Source organism: Anolis sagrei, chromosome 6 (assembly GCF_037176765.1).
Source record: "Anolis sagrei isolate rAnoSag1 chromosome 6, rAnoSag1.mat, whole genome shotgun sequence".
Taxonomy (NCBI): domain Eukaryota; kingdom Metazoa; phylum Chordata; class Lepidosauria; order Squamata; family Dactyloidae; genus Anolis; species Anolis sagrei.
In genome coordinates this window covers 96716259-96731508 of record NC_090026.1, presented here as the reverse complement: position 1 = coordinate 96731508, position 15250 = coordinate 96716259, and the positions used below count along the sequence as shown (strand labels likewise).

General features: G+C 41.7%; 1 protein-coding gene across 1 annotated transcript in view; it reads right to left on the bottom strand.

The window, feature by feature from the left end:
• Positions 1 to 1082: 1082 nt before the first annotated feature.
• AGMO (alkylglycerol monooxygenase) overlaps positions 1083 to 15250 on the bottom strand; it is a 149010-nt gene continuing 134842 nt past the window's right edge. The window contains exon 13 of the mRNA XM_060782152.2: positions 1083 to 3308. Coding sequence (XP_060638135.2) covers positions 3228 to 3308 — 81 coding nt within the window. The 3' untranslated portion in view covers positions 1083 to 3227. The remainder of the gene's footprint in view (positions 3309 to 15250) is intronic.

The following is a 15250-nucleotide window of genomic DNA, read 5'->3' as shown; positions in this document are numbered from 1 at the left end:
GTCTGCCTCATCTCTATGTCCTTCCAATCCCTAGCTATTGATGGGTAAAATCCATCAATAGCTCCCAATTCTATATCAATCTCATTGCCAACTTTAGTGTGATGAGTTGCTTCTGCTCCTGTGCCGGCACGCCAAAAGTAAGTGATGTCAAGGGATTCCTCTTCTCTTATTCCCCTCTCCCCCTCTCTCACTATTCACAAGATGACAGTTTTCCATTTATTTTATAGTTTATATTTATGTTTTCTTGCTTTTGTTTTAAATGCTGAAATTGCACTGTTGCACTAAAAGTAAAAAAAAAACCAAGCAAGTAATCTGGGGGAAGGTGAGATTATGAAGGTATGTGGAAGTCTGATGTGGGACCTCAGATTGGTGAATTATGTTCAACTGAAAAGATGTGCAATATTGAAGGTACTCAGACAGGTATGTAACTGCTGCCAGTGTGACTGTAGTGGAATAGTGCCTTCATGCAATAATGTCCTTAGACTCCCCAGCCATTGTTCATGCTGGCTGGAGGATTCTGAGAAGAGTCATCCCAAATTAGAGACTTTTCAAGGGACTGTTTCTTTTAATACATCTCATGGTATTTATCATGTCAAACAAGTAACTCTGTTTGTCCATCTCCATAGCACTGGCTAAATTTCAGACTTGTGAAAAAGAGACACTTCAGCAACCATGATGGAGAACGGATATAGATATATTATAATTATATAATTATAGATGGGCCAGAAATCATGCCACCTCTGAAAAACATTGTGCTGTTAACCATTCTCTTTCCCTTTCTTTTTTGCCATGGATGATAATCAATTTTAAACAGTGTAGATAAACAGAAAAATCACACTGATATATCAAAACCTGTGTATGACACAATGGTATTGGAAAGCATTGTTGGCAGGTATTTTCTTTCCCAATTTATTCTTAGCTAAAAATTAAATACTGCACAATCAGAGTTGAGTTTGAAGGAAGACAATGTTTTCCGTCAATAGTGGAATCCTTCATGAGTCAATAAAAGTGCCAATCACATTCAAAATGTCACAGAACATTGCCTTACTTTCTGGTAAGAGTATTTAGGACTGCATCTTGAGTTACTTTTGTCATGCAATATTTAATAATTCTACAGTCACAATTAATTCATTTTTATACAGTCAGTACATTGAGGGACAATGGGAACTGTCTCTTAATGATCCAGCATAATGGATTCCAACATCATATATTTTTTTAAAAAATGTATTTATGCCCACCCTCTTATTTATGTACCTTATGACTTCCTGAGTATTTCCTTTTACAGGATTTATGCTCCCTATGCTTTGTTTTCTTTTGTTGGTTCTCTGCCCTTCACTCAAAGCATATGATTCCTTTTTATGCTTTTCTTCTTTCTCAACCAACACTTTGTTGTTGTCATTAATGGCCATCAAACTGACTTCAACCTATGGTGACCATATGAATGGGAGCCTTCTAAGTCGCCCTATCCTCAACAGGCCTGCTCAGGACTGGCATACTCTGGGCATTGCTTCTCTGATTTAGTCTATCCATCTGAAACAAAGGTTTCATTTTTCCTTATTGCCCTTCATTTTACCAAACATTATAATATTATCATATTTTCTATAATCCTCTCATGATAAATCCTCACTTAAATCATCTTGGCTTCTAGTGAGAGTTTGAGCCTGATTTGTTTAGGACGTATTTTTCATTTTTAGCAGTCCATGGAATCTGCAGAACTCTGCTCCTGAACCACATCTCAAATGAGTTGATTTCTATGTTTTCTTCACTTTCCATTTTTCACAACCATACACAGATATTGGAAATATGATTGCATGGACAATCTAAATGATATCCTTGGGTGTCAGGATCTTTTCTAGTGCCTTCATAGATGTCCTTCCCCGTCTTAGTATTTCTTGACAGTGGTTTCCATTAAGACTGATAACTTTGCAAGAGTATGGTAAATCTTCAGCTATTTCAATGTCTTCATCATCTAGTCTCGCTCTCACATCCCCTACTTTAGTGTCCTTTCTCCTCTACCTCTGTGCTCCACTGCTTCCATTTTAGCAGTCTTCCAAAGGATTTCAGAAGAGTCCTGATGGATCAGACCAAAAACTTTTCTATTCCACCATTCAGTTCAGCAGTGACCAACAGTTCTTTATCTGAAGGCTGCAACCAGGCCATAAGTGTGCCAACACTCTCTTTCTTGGTTTCTGTGAGTTTCCAAGCTGCATGGCCATGTTCCATGTTCTGCAACATGGCCATACAGCTTGGAAAACTCACAGCAACATAGTGATTCCAGCCATGAAAGCCTTTGACAACCCACTCTCTTTCTTCTTATCCTGCCGCAATATAAGCACAGAAGCTGATATTGTTTCTTTTTTCCACACTGGCACTCTTACATTTCCTCTCTGCTCCCCACCCTGTGCTTGTTCAATCCTGCTTTTTTCCATTCTCCTTACCATTCCATGAACTGTTTTTGATCTTCCTCTTTCCTTTCTTCTTGCACTAATATACAGGGGTATCTACACTTCATGATTATATTAGTTTTCTATTGCTTGTCTTGATGCCTTTCTGTAGAATCTTGAGATTTGTAGTTCTGTGAGATACTTGAACTTCTGCATCAGAGATTTCTTAAGCTTCAGATCAAGTATGTACACTAGTGAATTATAAACCCATATCAGACTACAAGTACTAAGAATCTATAGGATGCTTTACATTAAATATTTCTAAGTCCCCATTAGATTATAAAACCTAGGATTGTACAGAATGGAAAGATAGCAGCTAGAGTGGAATAAAGATGGTATAATTGTGCAGTATGGCAGCACTCCACATTTGCACATTTAAAAGTGATTGGGCTTGAAATCCTTCCTTAGTCATCTATAGGAGTAGCTCAAGTAAATGGAATGCCGCCATAACAGATGGGAAGAATGCTGTCACCATATCTATATCTGCAAAGGAGAATCAAATAGCTCTATTCAAGCTGTTCGTTTGTTTCATTACAAAGATGAACATAAACAGTTTCTTTCACACGAATCAAACTGTTGCAAAACATGTATTTTAGAGTATACAGTTGTGGAACTTCCTGAATATACAAATATAAAATCATTCTAATGTTAATTTTAATCAATGATTCACAAATTAAAACTGTGGAGGATGATCTGGAACCAAGAAAGAAAGGGCCTGTCATGTCCTTTTCTGCGGAATATGTTGTATCTGTAATTTAAGCAACAATTCTGACAGGCTTCTTTTCAGTGATGATTTGCAGCAGTTGCGGTGAGTTGCTTCATAATCCGTATTCCCCAAAAAGCAATGCAGAGAGAAAATAACACCTGCAGCATGAGAGGGAGGGAGGGAGAGAGAAAAATAGGCAGGCACATTACGTCAAACTCATTTACAATACAGGCAGTCCCTGTCTTACAAACATCTGATTTAAAAATGACTCATAGTTAAGAACAGGGATGAGAACACAGGAAGTGAGAGAAACCTAACCCTAGGAAGGGAAATTCACTTCTAAAAGAGTTATCATGGGGAAAAGGTATCTCTGAAGCGTTATCACCAATCCACAACAAGCCACATTTTTCAAAATCTCACAGTGACAAAAGGTGTGGTGAAATCTTCTGAACAGAGGCACAGACAGCAAAACAACTACAACAGAGGATTAACCATTCCCTACGCTATCCAAAGTGTATATATCGAGCCTCCGATGGCACAGTGAGTTAAATTGCTGAGCTGTTGAACTTGCTGACTGAAAGGTCACCAGTTTAAATCTGGGGAGCAGGGTGAGCTCCTGCTGTTAGCTCCAGCTTCTGCCAACCACAACAAAGCTGAAAAGGGTGTACTAATAAATATATTATGAGAAATATAAGAAGGCTGGAAAGTGGAGGCTTTCCGTTATAACAATAGTAGTAGTAGCAGCAGTAGTAGTAGTAATTTTATTGATTAGCCCTTAGGCCATATCACAATACCAAACCAAACAACAAGGCTTGATAAGACTTAATTGCACTCTATGTATATATATAACAATAATATTTCAGCAACACAATTGTTGGGGAGTAATGACTGCATGGAGGTCACCCTAGGCCAGTGTTTCTCAATTTGGGGGTCGGGATCTCTGGGGGGATCACGAGGGGGTGTCAGAGGGGTCACCAAAGACCATCAGAAAACACAGTACTTTCAGTTGCTCATGGGGGTTCTGTATGGGAAGTTTGGCCCAATTCTATCGTTGTTGGGGTTCAGAATGTTCTTTGATTGTAAGCGAACTATATATCCCAGCAACTACAACTCCCAAATGCCAAGGTCTATTTTCCCCAAATGCCAACAGTGTTCACTTACATTTGGGCATATTGAGGATTCGTGTGAACTTTGATCCAGATCCATCATTGAGTCCACACTGCTCTCTGGATATAGGTGAACTACAACTCCAAAACTCAAGGTCAATGCCCACCAAACCCTTCCAGTATTTTCTGTTGGTCATGGGAGTTCTAAAAGGATGCAATGCAAGCTGAGCCCAATGCACAATGGAGGACCTTCTTACAGCACTTCAAGTGGCCAGCTACTGGTCAAAGGACATTTACCATAACCCTATAAATTCCAGCAACTACAATTCCCAAATAACAGACTCAATCCTGTCCCCCAACCCCACCAGTATTCAAATTTGGGTGTATCGGGGATTTGTGCCAAATTTGGTCCAGTGAATAAAAATACATTGTCCATATGAAATAGCAGCAAAAATAACTTTATGGTTGGGGACCACCACAACATGAGGAACTGTATTAAGGGGTTGTGGCATTAGAAAGGTTGAGAACCACTGCCCTAGGCATATCTATGTGTCATGAATCATTAGGAAATGTTTATCGGATTGTTTACTTTGGAAGCATTCTAACATTTATATTTTCCTCTAAATATTCCCTGCCACCCTCTTACATGTTTAACGCAGTTTTTGGAGTGGAAAGATGAATTTAAAGAATATGAAAGCATGTAGAGCACAGCACTTCCCCATTGATCTCCATTAAAAAAGGAAAACAAAAGTCATACAAAATCAAAGCCAAGCACATTTTCCATTTTGTTTCCATCCAGTACTGAAAACACAGTATGCTAGTTATAAGGCGATATCATAGTGTGAAATAAGCTTGATAGTTTTTAAAATGGATCCTGGCTCTGATTTGGCATGACATATCTTGAAGCAACTGAAAAGCAAAGACTAAGGAGACAACATCAGAATGCATGTATTCATCTGTCATTCATGCCTTTGTAATCTCAAGGCTGTTCTTGCAGGCTGGTTAATGGCTGCAGATGAAGCAGAACCCAACAGCACATTCCCATGAATGTGGTAATTTGATGAAGTATAACATACCAAATATGCTCCAGGTCTCCACTGACTTTTCCAGGATCAGTCTGGGGGCTGATTTTGGCTGCCAGAACTTGACATAGTATTGCAACAGCATATGACAGTCTCTGTTATGTGTAGTTGAAATACTGATCACAACTAGGACAAACAGTTGAACCAGTGTGGCCCCTAACTAACATTTTGCAGTCAAATGACAGCATAATTGTGGTTTGATCAGATAAGTTTGGAAAACTATCAACAGCTTCGTTCTCTATATTCCAACATCATCACTGAAAACTACTGTGTATATGCTCGACAACAAAGGTAACTATCAGAGGTGTGCAATTCGGTCAAGTCATGCTGTTTCAGGATTCATTGTTGGCTAACCCCTCATTTCGTTTACCTAGAAGTTACTCGAATGGGGAGGCGTGTTGCTATTTTCATTTGGCAAACATTTGGCCCATTGGTGACAATGGGAAATTTTAAAGGTTCAATCCTCAGTCATTTTAAGGCCTATCTGCACAAACCCTTTCTCAGTTTCAGATCCCATTTACAACTGCAGGCCTGCCAAGTTTCAAAACAATTCACTAATCTACTGATTTTTCAGAATTATTTTAAGTTTTAACCATAACATTTTTTAAAAGATAAGACAAACCACAAGAAAGCATTCTGGGAATTGTAGTCACTAGTTGTGTCCATTCTCAGCCAATCAGAGCATAGACACAACCAGGCTTTTTATTGGTTGAGAAACAGAGACAGGAAAAAACTTCAACTCCTATCATGCTCCAAGAGAAACTCATGAGATATTTCAATGCCCCGCCTATGCAAGTGCTGCTGGGAAAGTGAGTTCCCAGCAGGGCCCTCTCTGGAGAAGGAGCCTAGGAAACTGATGCTGTCAGGGAGGGAACCCTGCCTCAGGTATATTGCTGGCTTAACTCCTTCCTCTCCAGGAACTGATAAAATCTGGCTCCCTTAATCAATTTTGCCAGGTTTTGTGGCTCCCTCCTCCCTGCTCTGTTTTTGGAGATTATATAAAACAGACCACCAAATACTACAAATCATTTTCATTCAAAACAGTTTGGGCCCAAGCCTAGTAACAATGTCACTCCACAAGGAACACAAAACAAATTAAAATGTATAGTTGTATGTACTGTTGGTACATATATGAACCTAGTCAGCACAGCAAACAACATTCTATGCACAATGGGAAAGACTGACCCTTCAAATGAAGCATCCAAGATTGTTGCCCACAACAGGGAAATATTCCCAGTTATCACCAATGAAATATTTTTTTGCCCTGTGAAGGTGTGTGTACATATATAGAATCATAGAATCAAAGAATTGGAAGAGACCTCATGGGCCATCCAGTCCAACCCCCTGTCAAGAAGCAGGAATATTGCATTCAAATCACCCCTGACGAATGGCCACCCAGCCTCTGTTTAAAAGCCTCCAAAGAAGGAGCCTCCACCACACTCCGGGGCAGAGAGTTCCACTGCTGAATGGCTCTCAAAATCAGGAAGTTCTTCTTCATGTTCAGATGGAATCTCCTCTCTTGTAGTTTGAAGCCATTGTTCCACGTCCTAGTCTCCAAGGAAGCAGAAAACAAGCTTGCTCCCTCCTCCCTGTGGCTTCTGTGATTGGCCTGTGATTGGCCTGCAGGAATCACATATTTATACATGGCTATCATATCTCCTCTCAGCCTTCTCTTCTTCAGGCTAAACATGCCCAGCTCCTTAAGTCGCTCCTCATAGGTCTTGTTCTCCAGACCCTTGATCATTTTAGTCGCCCTCCTCTGGACACATTCCAGCTTGTCAATATCTCTCCTGAATTGTGGTGCCCAGAACTGGACACAATATTCCAGGTGTGGTCTAACCAAAGCAGAATAGAAGGGTAGCATGACTTCCCTAGATCTATATAGAGGGGTAGCATGACTTCCCTAGATATATGTAAGGGATAGGTTTAGTAGAGTGAAAATGAGTAGGTTTCTGTACTTTCCATGACTGATTGGAAGACGGAATGTCAGCAGATGTTGTTTGATACCTTGTTACCATGATAAAATAACTTGTAGCTGCTGACATTCACATTTCTACTCAATCATAAAAGATATAGGAGCCCTCTCTGTTTTTCAGTCTATTAATTCTATGAAGGAATGTGTATATGACAAAGAATGAGTGCATGTCCTGGGAATCCTGCAGACAGAGAGAAACAACAATTTGACCAGAAGGGGATAAAAAAGAGAATACTTCAAAAGGTAAAAGATGAAGCGATCAGCCCTTGATGCACACTTTACTTGGACTCTGAAACAGCTGTCTCAAGTTCTCAGAGAGAGGATGTGCAGAACAGTAACTTTGAACTATGGATGCAAGCACCTGGGACCCATGATCAGAGGAACCAGAACAATCTGGCCGAAACTGACAAATTACTCAGATTGAAATTGCCAACAAATTGCCAACATCAAAGAAGCTGTGAAGAATAAAGGAAACTGTTTGGATGAATGGAGGTGGAGAAGAGGACCATCCCACCAGAATCAAGCTACAGGTCAATACAGGGGTCTTTTTATTCTGCCTATACATACACTTTTTTAGTTTGGCCTCCAGCCTTGAGTAAGGTAGGCATGTTTTGTGTGTTTGTTTGTGTGTATGTATGGTTAAAGATGTGATCTTTCTGTGCTTCTTGCTATCTGGAATTATTCACTCTCTTGACCTTTTCCTGGCTCCACTCTTTCTCGCAATTCTGCTTCTACACTAACTCGAGCTCTCCGTTGAGCCTTTCCTCTCTAATCTCTCTATTCTCTTTCAACCTGTTGCATTCCTGCTTTTCCCTTCATCTGGCATTTGTTGTTCGAGATGTCCCCACGTGTGGCCTAACAATTGCATTATGTCAATCCCTGAATCCCCCAATATCTCAAGATGCACATGATTATTTTTAGCAGGAAGCTCATGTCCCTCATGGGGAATGCTTCCCAGCTAATACTGACTCCTGCACTTTATAGATTCTCTCTTTCACCACATGCAACAAAGTACCTGGTTACTGCCAGTCTAGCTGAAAACCAGAATTTTGGCCTGCAGGAATCCAAAAATGAGTGAGAAATAGTGCGTGCTGAGCTCCCAGCTCCTCCATACCTGCTCACTTTAGCTATACAGGAAGGTTAATCCATATGCATTCATACAAAAGTAGGGCCTCCTTCACAATTACACCAATCATGTTTTAGCAATGAGGTATAACCAACGCATGCCTTAATGGCTGAGAGCAGGATTACCTTGTTTGTGTAATCCTTCATACATTCAGTTGAAACATCTGCTCTCGTTTATCTCCCTGAAATGTCAATGTAAAATATGTTAACTACTACATTTATATCCAGGATGATTGTGATTTTGCCAGTTTTGTCAATTACTGGTAATAATATAATTGCCATTGTCAGTGCTTCCTGTATCTAATTCCGTTCTGACCTCTCAGTGCACTAAAATGATACACACACTGTATTGACACCTAAACCTGTAAGATTAACACAATCACCAAAACACAAAGTCGGATGGTGTCACAAGGGCATCTAATTCAAATTTATGCCTGTACAAGAATCACACACAAAGAAACCTGATACCTGGCCATCCAACTGCTGTGCAAGTTAATCTGTTTTCACTCTTAAGGCATCTCCTGTTGTTTATTTTATTTATGTACAGTATTTATATTCTGCCCTTCTCTCCCCGTAAGGGACTCAGGGTGGATTACAATGCACATATACATGGCAAACATTCAATGTTATTAGACATACAGCATATATAGACAGACACAGAGGCAATTTAACATTCCAGCTTTCTGACTTCATTCTTGATTCTGGCCACAGGGAGAGCTGCTGCTTCATTGTTCATTTGTGACACCGAGTCCTTGATGGAGTACTTCTTCATTCTTATGCATGCTGCTGGAAGGTTTTATGATGTCATAGCCTCTCCGCATAAAGCGGTACCTAAATTTTCTACTTGACAGATACAACTGTCTTTTGGGCTGTATGGGTCAACAGCAAGGAAGACTATTAATGGTTGGGAGCTCACTCTGACACGGGCTGGCTTCAAACTCATGACCTCTTGGTCAGAAGTGATTTAATGCAGCTGGCTACTAACTAGGTGTGCCTGTTGTTGCTGCTTGCTGTGTAGTCAATATATGTTGAGCTTATGAATGAGAGAGTTCTAGGAACCTTGGTCATCAGTTGCCCTGCTCAGTTCTTGCACACAGGGCTGTGGCTTCCTTGATTGAACTAATTTATCTATCTGTAATGTGGTTCTCTCCTTTTGCTATTTTCCAACCAGGAATATTTTGAAAAATGTCTTTCAAAACAATCTTCTAAGGTTATTTTCGGTGCATCTGAGAAAGTTGGCAGTAACCCACAAAGGCTCTTGCTATAACTTTTTTTCAATTTAATTTTGGAGGTGCCACATGAAGCTTCTTTGCTTTAGGAGTATAAGAGACCAGTGCTTGGGGAAATGAGGAATGTTTCCAAGCTTTGTGACAGACTAACATGGGTACTTTTTGGGACATTACCTCACAGAATTATTTTAAGCATCTGTGAATCCATGGTTTCCTGGAGGAAAAGAAGGGCAAAAAAGGCTTAAGAAAACACATGTGGTGTTTTTCTACATATACGAAGTCATAGGACTGTATTGCGATTCTATTCACTAAAGTCCACCAGTAAAAGAAATGGTACTGAAATATTTCTGTACGTATGGGATATCCACATAGAAAGAAAGACTGGCTTTGCACTTCCTGAACCAGGTCAAAATGTCCTCTTCTTCAAATGGTATAGTACAGTCCTCAGCTCAAAAATTGGGCATAAAATATAAGCGACAGTATGTAAGAGATTTATGTTACTCACATTGATACTTATCTTGTGAAAAGATGTATACACACTGTATACCAAGATATATAAAACATACGAAGTAAAGAAAATGATGTATAAAATAATAAATGCCAGCAGTAACTGGACAGAACGGATTTAAAATAAACTACAATAGACTTTTCCTCCTTACACCAACTCCAAATGTAAATGTAAACGTAAGTGAAAGGGGGGGGGGGCACTCAACAGAAGACTTGCTGCTGTGATGTTAAATGCTGCCCTCTTCTGGTTCTGGAAAAGAACATATATATACTAGTGATACCAGATTTTATTAAAGAAAAGTTACTATGAAAAGAGCATTACCTGAGATATATCTTCTCATTTACTATGCCAGAACATTAGCAAAGAAGAGAATGTATTAATATTGTGCATACTGAACAGATGCAATTATCAATTCAGGGGGAGTGCAACCCCATCCAGCGCAGGTTGCTACCCTATACCACGATCTGGCTTACGATCGACCAGGAGGACCTCTGTCTTGTCGGGACTAATCTTCAGCTTGTTCCTCCTCATGTAGACAGCCACAGCGGCCAGGCACTCGTCCAGCACCCGAAGGGCTTCCTTGGAGTTAGGTGGAAAAGAGTAGTAAAGTTGCGTGTCATCTGCATAGAGATGGCACCCAACTCCAAAACTGCGGATGACCTCTCCCAGCGGTTTCATGTAGATGTTGAAAAGCATGGGAGACAAAATAGAACCTTGCGGGACCCCACAGGTCAAAGGCCGGGGGTCCGAGCAGGTGTCTGCCAGCTTCACCATCTGGGAACGACCCTCCAGGAAGGACCAGAGCCATGACAGAGCCATGCCTCCAAGACCCATCCCGGAGAGTCATCCCAGAAGGATACTATGATCGAAAGCCACTGAGATATCCAAGAGAACCATCAGGGTTATACTCCCCCTGTCTCACTCCCTGCGGAGGTCATCCACCAAGGCGACCAAAGCCGTTTCAGTACCGTGACCAGGCCTGAAACCAGACTGTGACTGGTCCAAAGATGGAAGATCCACCATACTTCCAAGCAGCACATTCTACTATAGATGTAACTTTTAGTTAATTTCTAGAAAATCTGAATGCTTTGAACTTCTGGTATGTGCTGCTAAGCACATGCACTTCCCACTCACTTTCCCACTGCTTTGACATCCCACAGGAGAGCAGAAGACAAGGCACAGCATGAATTAGTCCCTGAACCATGTGATATTCCTCCACATGATATCTCCACTGTTATGAAAGTAAATAAAACAATACACTTAAACCACCAAAGGAGTGAATTCATACCGCATCAAGTTGTAATCATAACATAATACAGTTATAATTTGGGGAAAGGAAATATATGCAAGCACTTCTCAAACAATGCAGCTTTTTCTGTATGTCTTGTGTGTGGAGAGGTAGAGTAATTCACTTTAAGTGACACTAACAGAGAAGCTACTCTGTTGATAGCTCAGCTACTATTTTGTATCCCCTTCAAAGACCTGTGTGTAGCATAAATAGTGAATCAAATTGCTATCTGTCAGGCATAAGGGAAATGTATATTGGTGGTTTGATTCTGAAAATGTTTTCTTTCTGACCATTTTCAGTTCAGCTTTTGAACCTGCCCAGATCTCTCTAGCCTTCCTTTATTCAGGATGCTGGGTGGTTTCTCTGATGTAGTCCTTGTTGGCATCAAATAAACTATAGAAAACAGGAGTGGTTTGATTGTGTGTTCCTGTAGAGCCCTTGTGGTTTCTTTCAACTCTGTAATTCTAAGATTAGGGATAGTATTAGTTCAGGTGTCTTCATCTGTGCTTGTTATGTGTCTTGAAGCCATTTGAGATTTATATTGACTGCAACATGAACCAATCATGGGGTTTTCATGTCAACATTTCTTCAGAAGAGGCTTGCCTTTGCTTTCCCCTGAGGTTGAGAGAGTGTGACTTGCCCAAGGTCATCTACTGAGTTTCCATGGCTGAGTGGAGATTGAAAACCTGGTGTTTAGTCTTAGTCAGATGCTCAAACCACTGTATCTAATTGGCTCTCTTGTTGGTTAATATGCTCTCCACTTTATAAATGCCAACAACTGAAGAATCATAACAACAAATTGACAAGCAAAATGGTATTTTTATAAACATAAGACTAAATTTTAAATGGGTGTGCTAATCTATTTTTAAAATGAATTAATGTTGCATCTCTTCGTTTTGAAGTGATGCAATTAATATTGCAAATTGTAAAGCCTACCTTTGATGTGTGTCCTGTGTGCATGTGCATTTTGTAGTGTATAGTTGTGTCCTGGCCAAGCACATTATTGTTTTGCTTCAATGTCCAAGGGATGCCTGAAGTCTCAACAACTGTTAACCTCTCCCATGGTGTGCTAACAAGAGGTCAGATGCTCACATGTGGCTCGCAGCTTGGGGAATTGTGCTGTGTACTGCCAGGGAAAGGGACCGCCCGAATGCTTTCTCTCATAAGTTCTAAGCCATAAACTGCATCCTACTTGATGAGTTGTGCCAAAAGTGGACCCAAGGGGATGCAGGGACTTGGCTGATGGGAAAAATGAGTGCTTCCTATGGAAGCTACAGCTGTTTTCCTGAGAGAGAGGGAGAAAGAGAGAGAGAGAGAGAGAACAAACATGCATATGCTGGAATTTCCCCCACTTCCGTTTCGGACTACCTGTTCTGGCAATAGTTCCAATAATGGGGGAAGAGAACAGCAGGCACCCAGCTGTTTTAAATAAACCTTTCAAAACACAGGTAATGGCTGCAAAAATAGTCAAAAATGTGACAAGCATTTTTTTCTGGGCACTTAAGGCTTTTTTAAAAGGTGAAAGTATGCAAAAACATTCTCTAACTGAAGCTGAAATTTTATGACCAGGCAAAAGGCTTTGATTGTGAAATCCAGCCCATTTCACACTAATATCGATGGCTGTTTCAAATCCAAATAATGTAGAAATAGTTTCATCTAGCAAGCCATAGAATTGTCAATGGCTGAGGAAGGTAGAGAATAATGGGAGCTGTAGTCAAAAGTATTTTCTTTCCCAAGCTCTGATGAAGTATCACCACATATTTGTTTGCTTATATGAAATAGTTTTCTTGTTATCCTTCCTCCTTCCTTATTCTTCAAAGCTCTATCTCTACAAGGAAATATCTTGCAGTGAATAAAGTTAGAACTAGGAATATAACTCTTTATCAATTTTATTCTTCCATGTAAAGACCAATAATTTCCATAGTTTTCTGCACATTGCAGGAGAAAAAGTATTCTCACATTCCAAAGTGCTTCAGGAATTATTTTCAGCAGAAGTACATGTATGATTTTTCTGTGAAAAATAATGATCAGTTCTTAACCCATTAAGATGGTCTGTCCCAGGAGGCTTATGGATCCGGATGGATTCCTGATGGCTCTTGGGGAGTTTCCCGCCGCTTCGGTAGGTGATCCTGTCGACGCCCTGGTTGCTCTCTGGAATGGAGAGATGACTAGGGCAATTGACACGATCGCTCCGGAACGTCCCCTCTCAAGTAGCCGAGCTAAACCAGTGCCTTGGTTCACCGAGGAGCTGGCAGCGATGAAGCGAAGGAAGAGGGAACTAGAGAGTGTGTGGCGTTCGGACCCGAGCGAGCCAAATCGAACACGGTTTGTGTCCTTTTTGAGGGCATATGCCGCGGCAATAAAAGCCGCAAAGAAGGCTTTCTTTGCGGCTACTATTGCGTCTGCAAAGAACCGTCCGGCTGAGCTGTTCTGAATTGTCAGAGGTCTATTGAATCCCACCACTCAAGGTGGGAACCCTGACAACTCGACTTCTCGCTGTGAAGCTTTTGCTCAGTTCTTTGCAGACAAAGTCGCTTTGATCCGTTCTGGTCTGGACGCCATGTTAAATGCAGTCTCTGTGGATGTAGCAAGAGCACCTGCTTGTCCTATTTTGATGGATTCATTTCAATTGGTGAAACCCGAGAATATGGACAAGATACTTGGAGGAATGAGGCCGACCACGTCCATCCTAGACCCCTGCCCATCCTGGCTTCTAAAGAAGGCCAGAGGGGGATTGGCTGAGTGGGTGGAGGTGGTGGTTAATGCCTCCCTTCGGGAAGGCAAAATTCCAGCGAGCTTAAAACAAGCTATAATAAAACCACTGTTGAAGAAACCATCACTAGATCCCACTAAATTTGACAACTTTCGGCCGGTTTCCAATCTCCCCTTTTTGGGCAAAGTCCTGGAACGCGTGATGGCCTCACAACTCCAGGTATTCTTGGGAGACACGGTTTATCTGGACTCGGCACAGTCTGGTTTCAGACTGGGACATGGAACTGAGACAGTCTTGGTCGCCTTAGTGGATGATCTGCGCCGGGAGCTCGACAGGGGGAGTGTGTCCCTGTTGGTGCTTCTGGACCTCTCAGCGGCCTTCGATACCATCGACCACGGTATCCTTCTGGGGCGCCTTGCGGAAATGGGTCTCGGAGACACTGTTTTGCAGTGGCTCCGGTCATTCCTGGAGGGCCGTTCCCAGAAGGTGTTATTGGGAGACACCTGTTCATCCACGCAACCATTGTCTTGTGGGGTTCCTCAGGGCTCAATTCTGTCTCCCATGCTGTTTAACATCTACATGAAGCCGCTGGGTGAGATCATCCGGAGTTTCGGGGTACGGTGTCATCTGTACGCAGATGATGTCCAACTCTGTCACTCCTTTCCACCTGCTACTAAGGAAGCTGTCGAGGTCCTGAACCGGTGCCTGGCCGCTGTAACGGTCTGGATGAGGGCAAACAAATTGAAGTGGAATCCAGATAAGACAGAGGTACTCCTGGTCAGTCGCAAGGCCGAACAAGGTATAGGGTTACAGCCTGTGTTGGATGGGGTCGCACTCCCTCTGAAGACACAGGTTCGCAGCTTGGGTGTGATCCTGGATTCATCGTTGAGCCTGGAGCCCCAGGTTTCAGCGGTGACCAGGGGAGCATTTGCACAGCTCAGGCTCGTGCGCCAGCTGCGCCCGTACCTTGGGAAGTCTGACTTGGCCACGGTAGTCCACGCTCTTGTCACATCCCGCCTAGACTACTGCAAAGCTCTCTACGTGGGGCTGCCCCTGAAGACGGCCCGGAAGCTG